Here is a 15,174-nt window from a genome sequence, read left to right on the forward strand (position 1 = left end):
ACCATCTGTAAATAAAATCAGTTAATATTCATTTTAATTTACTGTTTTTACAATAACCAGAGGTAAAATAAGTCTATCATCAGGCTCAACGCCGGTGTCCACAAACTACACTGGATGTGAGGAGACGGTCTGGGCCGTTACGCAGGACAGAGAGGATTGTTTTTTATTTGCACGAGCTGCTCTTTGTGGCTCACTCCATAGGAAGCTTTGTTATCATTAGTAAAAGTTTTGTTTTACATCAGTGAAGACAGGAGAAACTGGTAAGAAGTGTGGACAGAACTGAAGACCGTCATGATGAGCATGCAGTGCAGCGGTGTGCCTGTCGTTAAGTCTCGTAGCTTTGATGAAATTCTGGAAACTTGTGAGCAAATAAAACTAAAGAAATATCGCTCCTTCGATCTCTCTTGAAAACCTACATTCTGTGTCACCTCTCTCAGGTGTTCAGCCTGTTTTCTGATGTGATGTATTACCAGAGTAATGCAGGAGCTCGGCCACTTGTCTTTTTTATGATTCTCCCTGCTGAGAAAATAGTTCAAAGTGCCCTGTTTAAGTAATTTTCGTATGATTATATCAACCTTTACGTTGCTCATTATAGGTTTTAATACAATTCAGGGAAAATAAGTATTACAAAAATGTTATTTATAAAAAATAAAAATATATTTTTCAATACATTTCGTCCTTCTTCCCAAAACGTCTCACGGGCCAGATGAAACCTGCTGTCGGGCCGTATGTTTGACATCCCTGCCCTAAGATAAGAGTTAGCCCTAACCCTAACCCAAAAAACAAAGACGATCGTCTGCAACGAAAAGTGAACTAAGTAAACATCTGTAATATTTATTCTAGTTATAGAGAAGACATTCAATCAAAGAGTCTTCAATTTCCTTTGACACTTTCAGAATCTCACAGTGTCACAAACATCTCAGACAAAACAAGTGTTTGACTTTATTTATTTTGATGGTTGTAATTGGAATGATTGTCTTTCGTTGTTTAATTATTCATAATTTATCTAAAAATCAGCTGTTCAGGTGGTAAAGAGTGAAATATACAACAAGTTATTTTTTTTATATATGTAGGTTTAAAATGTAAGGCTTTAAATTGCTACCACTCTGTGGATAAAATCACAGAAGAAGAAAATGGACTTCAGCATTAAGATCCTCAGTGTGGATCATTTGATTATCAGCCTGAAGTCTACAGTTTAGTTTCACATCATATGAATCTGAACAGAGAAATTAAACCTGTTGTCTTACCTCAGAGTCTCCAGTCTACAGTTTGGACTCTGCAGTCCAGAACAAAGCAGCTTCACTCCTGAATCCTGCAGCTTGTTGAAGCTCAGGTCCAGCTCTCTCAGATGGGAGGGGTTGGACTTCAGAGCTGAGACCACGACTTCACAGTGAGTCTCTGACAGTCCACAGTTAAAAAACCTGTCATGACATTAATGGTACATAATATGTTATTTAAAGGAATGTCTTAATATTTTGACAAATTGTGTTCAATCACATCAGAGGTTCAGCTGATCTGAACTCACTTTAGTTAACAAACATTTCTATCACTTGTAAACGTGTGTGTGTGTGTGTGTGTGTGTGTGTGTGTGTGTGTGTGTGTGTGTGTGTGTGTGTGTGTGTGTGGCTCCGCTGATGGCATGCACACAGCTCTGCGGCGTGAACGTTTGTCTCTGTCTCTAATTGTCACTGCGTTGTTGTTAAGAAAACAATAAAATAAGTTTGAATAAATTATAGACTTCAAACTTTCCTTTTTGATAAATCTTGTAGTTAGGGCTGACGCTGGTGTAGACCAGACCCTAGTTCTGCTGCTATAGACTTAGACTACCAGGGGAACTGGAACCTGGAGGTCTTATCTCTCTCTATCCCTCTCTCTCCCTCCCTCTCTCCCTCTCTCTCTCTCTCTCTATCCCTCTCTCTCTCTCTCTCTCTCTCTCTCTCTCTCTCTCTCTCTGAGTGGATGGTGAGTGAGTGGATGGTGAGTGGCAGCGTGTGCTTCGTCGTGAGTGGTTTTCAAACTTTTGAATGTTTGTGTGTTAGTTTTCTTTCTTCTGTTAACATAGTTTGTGTTTAGTAGTTTTGTTTGTTGAGGTGTTTGTGAGCGAGTCTACCAGCTGGGCTGGGGAGCATGCCCGTCGTAGAGGTGGAGCAGGACTTTGAGAAGCTGACACGTCGACATGCAGTGAAGTTGGTGCCGGCTGTCGGCTGCTCGGTGGAGGAGGCTGGTTTAGCGGTTGGAGAGGTGGTGGGTTACGGCAGCGTGAGGTCTGCCTCCTGCATGAACGGGGCCATTGTTATTTTTTTAGATAGCACGGCTAAAGTGAACGATGTGGTCAAACAAGGTGTCATCATTAAGGACACTTTCACCTCTGTTCTCCCCCTGATCAACCCGGCTAAAAGAGTCACCATCTCTAACGCCCCCCAGTTCATTAAAAATGAAATGTTAGTTTAAGAGCTGTCCAGGTATGGGCAGGTAGTGTCCCAGGTTAAGATGGTGTCTCTGGGATGCAAGTCCCCCCTGCTCAAACACGTTGTTTGTCACAGAAGACAAGGTTTCATGGTCATGAAAAACAATTCAGATGATCTCAATTTGTCTTTTAATTTCAAAGTCGATGGTTTTAATTACATGGTGTTCGCAACATCAGCGACCATGAAGTGCTTTGGGTGTGGTGCAGAGGGACATTTAATCCGCTCATGCCCGGAAAAAAATCTTCATATGCGGGAAAATGCTCAGGCAGCACCGGCTGCTGAGGTCACGGCGGCAGCTGTGACCCCCGGGCCGTCTGCTGTGACCCCCGGGCCGTCTGCTGTGACCCCCGGGCCGGCTGCGGCTGCAGACACGGTACCGGTCGATGCTGCCGCCGCGGAGCTCGGTGGAGCTGAGGCCGCTGTACTGGGTCCTAGCAGAGTTCTCTCAGACAGAGCTGCTGCTGGGCCTCAGAAAAGTAAAGTGTCTGATGTAGAAGAGCTGTCAGTGGTCAGTGATGAGGGCCAGGTAAAGAACAGTAAACAGGGAGACAAAGAAAAGGAGATAACTGAATGTGATTCAAGTGAGAAAGAAAAAAAGTTTGATCAGTGAAAGTCAGGAGGTAAGTCAGGAAAGTAATAATAGTGTGTGTGTTGATTATGTTGAAGATGAGGATATGTCTGATGAAGAGTCATTAAAGATCTCTCAGAAGAGGAAGAGTGAAAGCTTTCAGGGCAGTACTAAAGCAGTGAAGAAGGACAGAAAGACAGGAGCAGGAAGAGCAGAGAGTGACAGTGAGCTCATGTCCACACAAGAAGAAGGTCCAGTCACTTACACCTCAGCTCACATTAAAAAGTTTCTACAGGACACCAAGGGCCTCAGGCTGCTCAATTTAGAGGATTTCTTTCCAGACCTGAAGTGTTTTTTAAGTTCAGCTCGGCCTTTAACTAGGAGCTCCAGTGCTTTTGGTGACGACGGCCTCACAGGTCAAGAGATCTTTCGTCTCAGAAATCTGATCAGGAAAGTGAAAGCACAAATCAGCGATGATGATGTTTAGACTGTGTCTCATCTCTTTCCTCTTGTGATTTTATCCTGTTTCTTTTTTAAACTCCTATCTCTCAATGTATGAATTTAAAATTGGCACCTTAAATTTAAATGGAGCGAGAGATGATGCAAAAAGAGCTGCACTATTTCAACTGATGGAGTTCAAAAAGTTAGATATTTTAATGTTTCAGGAGTCACACAGTGACTCTGAGAAGGAGAGTCAGTGGAGGAAGGAGTGGCCTGGGGAGGTGATCCTCAGCCATAAGTCCACCTGTAGTGGAGGAGTCAGCTTTATTTTTTCTAGAGGCTTTCCGCCTGCTTCGTGTGAAGTAGAGGAGATCATTGAAGGCTGTTTATTGAAAATTAGAGTGCAATATGAAAATGTAAAAATGACTCTGATTAATGTGTATGTCCCATGTCACGCTGTGGACAGGTTGGGTGTGTTGAGTGTTTTGTGTGACACTGTTAAAAAGTGCAATACAGGGGAGTATTTATTCTTGGGGGGGGGATTTTAACTTCACAGCAAACCCAGGTTTAGATAGAAACCACCAAGAGCCTCACAGCGCCTCCTCACACAGACTCAGACAGTTTTTAGAAACACACGAGCTGCTGGATGTGTGGAGGAGTTTACACCACAAACAAAGACAGTACACATGGAGTCACTCTAAAGACAATGTTTTAGCTCTATTATTGTTTTAAACACAACATGAATGTTTTTAAAGAGTGTCTTATTGTTCCTGTAGGCTTCACTGATCACTGTCTCGTTTATTGTTCTGTTTTTATTAAGAATGTCAGACTTCAAAGTGCGTATTGGCATTTTAACACCACACTGCTGCACGATAAAGCTTTTAAGTCTGCACTGGAGTACTTTTGGGTCACTCACAGACAGCTTAAGTCTGATTTTAAAACTATTCTGCAGTGGTGGGACTTTGGAAAAAGTCAGATTAAACAGTTGTGTCAGCAGTACACTTGCAATGTCACCAGGGACATTAGCAGATCTTTGAGAGATCTAGAGATTGAAGTGGTAGAACTACAGGGTTTAGTTGATGCCACAGGAAATCAGGGACATTTAGCTTCCCTAAAATCTAAAAAGTCGGCTTTAGCCAACCTGCTGGGCGTTAAAGCACAGGGGGCTCTGGTCAGGTCTCGGTTCCTGGATGTCACCCAGATGGATGCTCCGTCTCAGTTCTTTTTTGGTCTGGAGAAGAAAAGTGGACAGAAGAAGATCTTTCACTCTGTATGATCCAGCAGTGGACAATCGATCTCAGATTCTGCTGGGATCAGAAAACATGCAGCTGGTTTTTATAAGGATCTGTACACGAGTGAGTTCGTTGATAGTCCAGAGGTGTGTGAGTCCTTCTACACTGGTCTTCCTCAAGTCAGTGCTTAAAACAACACAGAGCTTGAGGCCCAGCTGTCTCTGTCTGAACTCTACTCTGCTGTCATGAGTCTGCAGAATGGAAAAGCTCCAGGTATTGATGGCCTTCCTGTTGACTTTTATAAAGTGTTTTGGTGTGTGCTGGGAGAGGATCTCCTGGAGGTTTTAAGAGGCAGTTTGGAGAGGGGTTGTCTGCCTCTGAGCTGCAGGAGAGCAGTCATCACTCTGCTGCCAAAGAAAGGCGACCTTCAGGATCTAAAAAACTGGAGACCAGTGTCATTACTTTGCACAGACTACAAAAACCTGTCTAAGGCCCTGGCATCCAGACTAAGGCAGGTGATGGGGTCGATCATCCACACAGACCAGACCTACTGTGTGCCCGGCAGGCTCATCAGTGACAACATCGCTCTCCTTCGGCATGTTTTGGAAGTCTCTGGTTCATTGGCTGTAGAAACTGGTCTGATTTCACTAGACCAGGAAAAGGCTTTTGATCGGGTTGAACACCAGTATCTATGACGGACTCTAACCGACTTTGGGTTCAACCCATGTTTCTTAGCTAAGATCCAGGTTTTGTACCGTGACATTGCGAGTGTGCTAAAGATCAACGGAGGCCTGAGTGCTCCTTTTAGTGTACAGAGGGGGGTGAGGCAAGGCTGCTCATTATCTGGGATGTTATATTCCTTAGCCATTGAACCCCTGCTTCACAGACTGAGGTCAGGTCTCTCTGGTGTTCGTTTTCCTACCTCTCATGTGCGTTTTAAATTGTCAGCGTATGCTGATGATGTCATTGTTTTTGTTAATCAGCAGAGAGACGTCGATGTTTTAAAAGAGACTGTGATTTTGTTTGGGTCGATATCTTCTGCCAAAATGAACTGGCTGAAAAGTGAAGCAGTGATGGTGGGAGAGAAGCTGAGGGGTCGGCTCAGTCTGCCTGGAGGCCTCTTTTGGAAGTCAGGAGGTTTTAAATATTTGGGAGTGTTTTTGGCGAATTAAACATTTGTTAGTAAAAACTGGGAGGGTGTTTTAGAAAAAGTAAAATGACGTCTTGATAAATGGAGGTGGCTGTTGCCAAAGATGTCTTTTAAAGGTCGTTTACTTGTGGCCAATAACCTTGTTTCCTCTGCCCTGTGGCACAGACTGACCTGTATCGACCCTCCGTCCTCTCTCCTGTGTAACATTCAAAGAGTGTTAGTTGATTTCTTTTGGGACAGGTTACACTGGATTCCTCAGAGTGTGCTCTTCCTCCCTAAAGAGGAAGGAGGACATTGATTAGTTCTCCTGGCCAGCAGGGGGGCTACTCTCCGCCTGCATTTCCTCCAGAGACTACTCACTGGGCCTGCAGACCTGGTCTGGAGACCGCTGGCCTGCTGTCTTCTACAGCGGTTTGGAGAACTGGGGCTGAGCTCGTCTCTGTTTTTAATGGATTTAAAGAAAGTGAACATTTCCTCTGTCACTGGATTTTATCAAAGTGTTTTTAACGTGTGGAGTCTGGTGAACAGGCAGAGACAGGGACACTCCCACTCTTTGTACTGGCTGCTTAAAGAGCCTGTACTGTTTGAAGGACGTTTTCATCTTCCTGACTGGGCTGGACCGAGCCTGTCCGGAAAGTTCTACAGTGCCAGGATTTCCACTCTGGAGCAGGTGGTGGAGCTGACCGGACCTCAACTGGACTGTCCTGCTGGTCTGGCTGCTGGTCTGGGGGTGAGGTCGACCAGAGTCGTTGATCGGTTGCTGAATCACTGGAGACATCAGCTGACAGGACAAGAGATGTCTCTGATGTCGGACTATGGGGACGGTTCTCTGCTGCCCGACCAAACTGACCCGTTTCCTGAGTTCACTCTGTCTGCAGACCTGAAGGACTGTTCTGGTCCTCTACTGGCCAACGCTGTAGGAAAGACTCTTTACAAACTGATTGTTAAGACTTTGAATAAAAAGACACTGAACGCACGCAGTGACACCCCCTGGAGGACTTATTTGGGGCTAGCTCCTGAGTTTAGACCCTCCTGGGAATCTTTATACAAACCCCCCTTGTGTAAGAGACATGCAGACCTCCAGTGGAGAATCCTGCATGGAATCATTGCTGTGAACTCTTTTATCTCTGTTCTTAATGTGAATGTTGTTGATCAGTGTCCTTTCTGTGTGCACAGGGAGACGGTGTTTCACTGTTTTTTACAGTGCAGTCGGCTGAAACCTCTGTTTGATCTTCTGGAGAAGGTTTTTAGTGGTTTTAAAGAGTTTTTTACTAAGCAGGTTTTTATTTGTGGTTTTAAATACACTCCACAACACAAACACAAATGTCAGCTGATAAACTTTGTCCTTGGTCAGGCTAAGATGGCCGTGTACGTGAGTAGGAGGAGGAAGGTGGAGGAGGAAGGTGGAGGAGCCAGACGATGTTGTTGATGTGAAGCTGTTGTTTGTACAAATGTTAAAGAAGGTTTTTATGGGTTTTAATGTGACTTGGTCAAAAACAGTTTTTATCTTTGGAGCAGGGTACAAAAAAATTAACGCGGTTAAATGGAGACTTTTAAACTTTTTATCCGGACAAGCAAAACTGACAATCTATCTTAGCAGGAAGAAAGAGTTGGAGAACAGGCAGGGAAAGGACGTGACTGACCTCTTCCTTTCCCTTGTAAGAGCCAGAGTCTGGGTGGATTTTAATTTCTTTACAGCGATGACCAATATTAATGATTTTATTGAAACACGGTGCTATGGAGGGAGAATCTGTTCTGTCAAAGACAAAAAACTCATCTTCAACTTTGTTTTTAGCATCTAAAGAGTCTATTGAGTGATATTAAGTGTTTGGTTTTCTTTTGTCCGTCTAAAAGTATGTTGTTAATTGTTGTTACTTATTGTAAATAAAGTTCTTTTGTAAAATCAAATCTCTCTCTCTCTCTCTCTCTTTCCTCCCTTCCTCCCTTTCTCTCTCCCTCTCTCTCTTTCTCTCCATTTCTCTCTCCCTCTCTCTCTCCGTCTCTCTCCCTCTTTTTCTCTCTCTCTCTCTCTCTCTCTCTCTCTCTCTCTCTCTCTCTCTGTCTCTCTCTCTCTCTCTCTTTCTCTCTCTCTCTCTCTCTCTCTCTCTCTTGCGCATGCGTGAGTGTTTGCTGAGCGGTAGGAGAGTGTGTTGGAGTGGATGAGGAGGAGCACTCAGTGGAGGATTGTAGTCTGGCAGTTGGGGAGGTCGTCGGGTATGATAGTTTAAGGGCTGCGTCCAGGATGAACAGCGCAGTTGTGATTTTTTTGTACTCAATTGAAAAAGTAAACTTTGTTGTTGAGCGAGGAATTGTTGTTAAAAACAAAAAATCATATTGTCTAACTTACCACCATTTATCAGTGATGAGGTGTTGGAAAGGGAGCTTTCACGTCATGGACAGATTGTGTCGGCAATGAAAATGCTCCCGTCAGGATGTAAATCCAGCAGACTGAAACATGTGTCTTTCAGGAGACAACTCTACATGATCCTAAAGAATGATAGTGATGCGCTGAATGTGGTCATGAAATTCTCTTTCTATCTTTCTCTCTCTCTCTCTCTCTCTCTCTCTCTCTCTCTGTCTCTCTCTCTCTCTCTCTTTCTCTCTCTCTCTCTCTCTCTCTCTCTCTCTCTCTCTCTCTTGCGCATGCGTGAGTGTTTGCTGAGCGGTAGGAGAGTGTGTTGGAGTGGATGAGGTTTCGTCTTTTTTTCCATTAAGGTTTGAGAAACTGTTTCTTTTCACTGGTGATAGTTTACACACTGTTCACACTTCTTTCTAATCACTATCGGGGTTCACGGGGGGTGATCGGTGTGCTGCACGGCAGCAGCCAGTAGCCTACCTGGCTGTGTGTCATGGCAGGTCGCAGGCCCAGTGCCAATGCTTCTGGGGGTTTCACAAACCTCTCCCGTCGGCACGGAATTAAAGTACCGGTTGGCGTGGAGCACTCAGTGGAGGATTGTAGTCTGGCAGTTGGGGAGGTCGTCGGGTATGATAGTTTAAGGGCTGCGTCCAGGATAAACAGCGCAGTTGTGATTTTTTTGTACTCAATTGAAAAAGTAAACTTTGTTGTTGAGCGAGGAATTGTTGTTAAAAACAAAAAATCATATTGTCTAACTTACCACCATTTATCAGTGATGAGGTGTTGGAAAGGGAGCTTTCACGTCATGGACAGATTGTGTCGGCAATGAAAATGCTCCCGTCAGGATGTAAATCCAGCAGACTGAAACATGTTGTGTCTTTCAGGAGACAACTCTACATGATCCTAAAGAATGATAGTGATGCGCTGAATGTGGTCATGAAATTCTCTTTCTATCTTTCTCTCTCTCTCTCTCCCTTTCTCTCTCTCTCTCTCTCTCTTTTTCTCTCTCGCTCCGTCTCTCTCTTTCTCTCTCTCTCCCTCCCTCTCTCTCGCTCTCTTTCTGGCCTCTGGCTCAATGCCCATGTCCTGCAGGAGAGCTGTAATCACCTTGCTCCCGAAAAAAGGTAACCTGCAGGACATCAAAAACTGGCGCCCTGTGTCTTTGCTGTGTGTGGATTACAAGCTTCTGTCCAAACTCTTTGCCTCCAGGCTGGGGAAGGCTATGGAGCAGGTCATCCACCGGGACCAGACCTATTGTGTGCCCGGCAGGTCCATGGTGGACAATGTCCACCTCATTCGTGATGTTTTGGACGTCTCCAGCTCATCGGGCTGTAACACTGGTCTGATTTCTCTAGACCAGGAAAAGGCATTTGACCGCGTTGAACACAACTTCCTCTGGAAAGTTATGGAGAAGTTTGGGTTCAGCGCTGGTTTCATAGCCAAGATCAAAGTGTTGTACAGCGGGGTTGAGAGTGTGCTGAAGTTTAACGGCGGCCTGTGTGCTCCTTTCAGGGTGTGTAGAGGCGTCAGGCAGGGCTGTGCTCTGTCCGGCATGCTTTACACACTCTCCCTGGAACCCCTCCTTAACAATATACGCTACCACTCACAGGGCTTGGTTTTACCTGGTTTTAATAGCAACATTGTCTTAAGTGCTTATGCCGATGACATTGTTGTTTTTATCAAAGACCAGAGGGATGCAGATATTTTAACCAACATTATAAAACATTTTAGCGTAACATCGGCAGCGAGGGTGAATTGGATAAAAAGTGAAGCCCTCGCTGTCGGTGAGTGGCGTGACGGTCTCCCAGTTCTTCCCCAGAGCTTGGCCTGGAGAACAAATGGTTTTAAGTACCTGGGGGTTTTCCTCGGGAAAGAACACATAGTCCAGAAGAACTGGGAGACCGTCACAGAAAAAATTGAGGGGAAACTTTCCAAGTGGAAATGGCTGCTCCCTCAAATGTCTTTTAAAGGAAGAGTATTGGTTTTAAACATCCTTGTAGCATCCCAACTGTGGCACCGTTTAACCTGTGTAGACCCCCCTTCAGGCTTGCTTGCCCAGTTACAAAAGAAAATGGTAGATTTTTTTTGGGATGGTCTACACTGGGTGCCACAAGGGGTGCTGTTTTTAACCAGAGAGGAGGGGGGACAGGGCCTCGTCCACCTGGCCAGCCAGACAGCCACCTTCAGACTACAGTTCTTACAAAAATATCTGACAGGTCCGGCTGATCTAGTGTGGAGAGATGTGGCCAGCTGCATTTTCAGACGTGCAGATTTCCTGGGGCTGGATGCTGCTCTGTTTTTAATTGATTCTAAACTTTTAAAATTAAGTGGGCTGCCTCCGTTTTATCAGGGTGTTTTTAAGTCTTGGGCCCTTTTTAACTGTAAAAGGTGCCCAAAGTCTGACTCTCTGTACTGGTTGTTGAGAGAACCATTGATTCACAGGGCCAAGCTGGACATCAGCAGCAGCGTCACCCCCGGCCTGACGGTGGCGCTGCTCAAAACCAAGACCCTATGCCTGCAGCAGCTGGTGGATGCAGTGGGGCCGGCGCTGCGTGATGCCCGGGCCCTGGGCTCTCTTCTGGGCCTGCACTCTGTCCGGGTGGCGGGGAGGCTCCTGGAGCTGTGGTGCCAGAAGCTTTCGGGGAAAGAGAGGAGCCTCCTCATGGACTATGGGAAAAGAAAGGCCAGACCGGACCCTGCAGACCCCTTCCCTGATGTCTTCCTGAGCCCAGGCCTGGGGGAGCTCACCGGCCCCCTGCTGGCTTTAGCACACTCAGAAAAGCTGACAATAAACAAAGCTGACAAAAAAACCTGGTACATGAACTGTGTGAAGGCGATCCACAAGGCCGGATTGTGCAACCGCCCCCCCACTGTGTGGTCAAACAGGCTGGGAGCAAATGGAGCCGGCCCACAGTGGAGGATTTTATATAAACCTCCCCTCAAAAAACGGACTGCCGACCTCCAGTGGAGGATTTTACATGGTGCTATTGCCTCCAATGCTTTTCTTTCTGTTCTTAACCCTGCTGTTCTTAACACCTGTCCTTTTTGTTGCCTTCCAGAGACTGAATGTTTTTATAGAGTGTAAGAGGCTCACAAGCTTCTTCTCTCTTTTAACATTGGTTTTTAGTTTTTTTGATGTGGTTTTTACTGAGAGGGTTTTTATTATGGGAGCTGCTTACAAAAAAGAACAAAAAAAGAAGTGGCAGCTCCTTAACTACCTTTCAGGTGAGGCAAAAATGGCCATTTTTCAGCAGGAAAAACAGAGTGGAAAACAGAGAAGGGCAGGAGGCCAAAGCAGTGTGGCTGGTAAACATTAGGGCGAGACTCTGGCTAGATTTTAGATTTTATAAACACATTGGAGACTTGGACGCTTTTAAACAGCGCTGGTGTTTTAATGACATAGTTTGTTCAGTTGTTGATGAAGAGTTGGTTTTTGCACAAGTTTTTATCAGATAAATTATTATTTTTTAAACATACTCGGATTTTAATGCATTAGCACTTTGTTGAACTGTTGAACTGTAAAAACTAAATTTATGTAAATAAAGTGTTTTGCAAAAATCAAAAAAATCTCTCTCTCTCCCTCTCTCTCTTTCCCTCTCTCTCTCTCTCTCTCTCTCTCCCTCTCTCTCTCTCTCCCTCTCTCTCTCTCTCTCTCTCTCTCTCTCTCTCTCCTCTTGTTATTAAACAAGAGTAAAGTCTTTGACCTGCTTTTTGTAAAGCGTCTTGAGATGACACTTGTTATGAATCTTCATTTTTGCGGTTACCGTGACAGCCCTAGTTGTAATGATAATAATATTTATTGTAACAATAATCACTATTGTTATTACTGACACTAATAGGATGATAAAAGAAAAATAGTAAACGTAGGGATTATTATGAAACAAATGACCTGTGACCTTGAAGTTGGTAAACACTAGATCTAAAAAAAGACATATTTCACTCACAGCATTTAAAGCAGTTCAAGAGAACTTATAACAAAATACAAGTGACTGAAGAGTTTGTTAATATTTCAGATAAACACTGTTTTCAAAAACCTAGATATTATATAGTATATATTTGAAGAACTAAACGACTTATTTTTACTCATATTTAATCACATCTGGACTTACGTTGCCTTCCTGCAGTTCCTCACAGCTGGAATCAGTCTCAGTCGTCCCTGGTCTGATGTGTTGTACTTATCCAGGTCCAATTCATCCAGAACATCCTCTGACATCTGCAGCATGTAGGCCAGAGCAGAGCAGTGGATATCAGAGAGATTCTTCTTTGATCTGTTCTCTGACTTCAGGAACTCTTGGATCTCCTGATGGACTGAGAGGTCGTTCATCTCCGTCAGACAGTGGAAGATGTTGATGCTTCTGTCAGGAGAGATATCATCACTGTTCATCTCCTTCAGGTTGTTGATCACTCTCTGGATCATTTTCTGACTGTTGTCTTTCCGACCCAGCAGGACTCCTAAGAGTCTCTGGTTGGACTCCAGAGAGAGGCCATGAAGGAAGCGAACAAACAGGTCCAGGTGACCATTTTTACTTTTCAGGGATTTCTCCATGGCACTCCTCAGGAAGTCATCCAGGGATAAGTCATCACTTTTAGGAGTTTGAAAAAGGATCCTGCTGTCTTTAAGGAAAGCCTTCACTACACCTGTGTTCTTGTTGGTGAAACAGTGGAACTTGTAGACTGCAGCCAGGAACTCCTGAACGCTTAGATGAACAAAGCAGTAGACTGTTTTCTGGAAGATCACACACTCTGTTTTGAAGATCTCTGTACAAACTCCTGAGTACACAGAGGCCTCTGTGACATCCAGACCACAACGCTCCAGGTCTTCTTGGTAGAACATGATGTTTCCTTTCTCCAGATGTTCAAACGCCAGCCTCCCCAGCTTCAGAAGAACTTCCCCGTCAGCCTCCACCAGCTCATGTGGACTCATCTGAAGTCCCTCATCATACTTGTTCTTTTTCCTCTTTGTCTGAACCAGCAGGAAGTGTGAGTACATGTCAGTCAGGGTCTTGGGCAGCTCTCCTCTCTGCTCTGTGCTCATCATGTGCTCCAGAACTGTGGCAGTGATCCAGCAGAAGACCGGGATCAGACACATGATGTGGAGGCTCCTGGATGTCTTGATGTGTGAGATGATTCTGCTGGACAGATCTTCATCATCACTGAACCTCTTCCTGAAGTACTCCTCCTTCTGGGCGTCAGTGAAGCCTTGTACTTCTGTTAGCCTGTCAACACATGAAGAAGGGATCTGATTGGCTGCTGCAGGTCGAGAAGTTATCCAGATGAGAGCTGAGGGGAGCAGAGTCCCCCTGATGAGGTTTGTCAACAGTGTGTTTAACGGTGATTTCTTTGTGACATCAGACACAACCTCCATGTTTGTGAAGTCCAACGACGGTCTGCTTTCATCCAGGCCGTCAAAGATGAACAACAGTTTACAGACAGCGAGCGTCTCTGCTGTGACCTTCTGTAATGTTGGATGGAAAACACGGAGCAGCTCAAGAAGACTGTACTCCTTATCTCTGATCAAGTTCAGCTCCCTGAATGAAAGCAGGATCACCAGACTGAGGTCTTGGTTCTCTGAGCCGTCTGCCCAGTCCAGAGTGAACTTCTGCACTGAGAAGGTTTTTCCAACACCAGCGACGCCGTTTGTCAGAACCACTCTGATGGGTTTCTGTTGGTCGGGTTGAGCTTCTGTCTTTTGGTTCTGTTGGTCGGGTTGAGCTTCTGTCTTTTGGTTCTGTTGGTCGGGTAAGGCTTTAAAGATGTCCTGACACTTGATTGGAGTCTCATGGAGGGTCTTCTTTTTAGAGTCTGTCTCAAGCTGTCTCACCTCATGTTGGGTGTTCACCTCTTCACTCTGTCCCTCTGTGATGTAGAGCTCAGTGTAGATCCTGTTGAGGAGGGTTCTACTTCCTGTTTCATCACTTCCTTCAGTCACATGTTCACATCTCTTCCTCAGACTGATCTTAAGTTCATCTGTAACCTCCTGCAGACCTCTATCTGCTGAAAGAGAAGAAACATATCCTGAGACTGGATTTATAAAATGATCAAATCAACAATTTTCATTATTACACATTAAGCAAACTGCATGACACAAAAACATCCCTGTAATAAATGTGTGCTGCTACAAGAGAAATAAAATATACTGACTATAAACTGACAGCAAGAATCAGATAAAATGTAAATGTTTCATTTAACTATATATCAATGAAAATACTAACTGCTTTGTCTTGTTTTTAGACACAATGACTTCAGTCTTACTTATTACAGTGCTGGACTTACTGGATCTCTGCAGTCCTCGTTCTCCACACTGGGGACAGGAGGACTCTCCTGATGAAGTAGACTGGTCCCAGTATGAGGTGAGACACTGTCTACAGAACCAGTGTCCACATCTGGTAGAAACTGGATCTCTTAGGACACACTGACACAAAGCACAGCTGGACAGCTGCTCCTCCACAGAAACAGACCCCTTTGTTATTCTGTGGAGATAAGGGAAATCATAAAGCCGTGAAAACTGACACTGACATTTAGAAACCAGTGGTGGACTAAATCAAATAAAGACACAAAAAGCAGTGTTTTAAAAAGGTGTGCCATGTCCTCCTCAGTGAGCATGTGCAGAAGTCTGTCTGTGTAACCATAGAGTCTACCATCTGAGTCCAATAACTGACCTACAAGTGTGATGTTATTTTCAACCAGTTTTCAAAAAACAGGGATTCATTTTTGTAGAGAATGTCCTTATTGTTCCAGATGTAATATCTGTGTGGAGAGAAGTTATGTTTCAAGATGAGAGACCAAGTCAAGAGTATCTGTTTATGGAAATTGGATAGTTTGATCTGGATTTTACTGATATTATAGTTGCACAGTAATAAAATTCCAGGCCACCAACTTTAGAAAAAACATAATTAGGAATCATATTCCATAGAGATGTTGGGTTATTTAAAAATGTCTCAGCCTGTTAACTTTGAATG

At 44.4% G+C, this 15,174-nt stretch overlaps 1 protein-coding gene and 1 long non-coding RNA gene across 4 annotated transcripts in view; both read right to left on the reverse strand.

The window, feature by feature from the left end:
* Positions 1-15,174, reverse strand: part of LOC136179133 (uncharacterized) — a 207,162-nt gene that overhangs the window by 11,479 nt on the left and 180,509 nt on the right. The window lies entirely within an intron of this gene.
* LOC136179113 (NLR family CARD domain-containing protein 3-like) overlaps positions 1-15,174 on the reverse strand; it is a 30,324-nt gene that overhangs the window by 11,479 nt on the left and 3,671 nt on the right. The window contains exons 2-5 of one of the 3 annotated variants that reach the window (XM_065954464.1): positions 14,489-14,685; positions 12,325-14,209; positions 2,111-2,273; positions 1,280-1,421 (exon numbers count right to left, since the gene is read on the reverse strand). In XM_065954464.1, the coding sequence (XP_065810536.1) occupies positions 1,413-1,421; positions 2,111-2,273; positions 12,325-14,209; positions 14,489-14,685 (2,254 nt within the window). In that variant the 3' untranslated portion in view covers positions 1,280-1,412. Of the gene's footprint in view, positions 1-1,247; positions 1,422-2,110; positions 2,274-12,324; positions 14,210-14,488; positions 14,686-15,174 lie in introns of those variants that run through there. The other 2 variants (XM_065954463.1, XM_065954462.1) reach the window with 2 other exon arrangements.

The sequence above is a fragment of the Labrus bergylta genome, chromosome 4, assembly GCF_963930695.1.
Source record: "Labrus bergylta chromosome 4, fLabBer1.1, whole genome shotgun sequence".
In the NCBI taxonomy this organism is placed as follows: domain Eukaryota; kingdom Metazoa; phylum Chordata; class Actinopteri; order Labriformes; family Labridae; genus Labrus; species Labrus bergylta.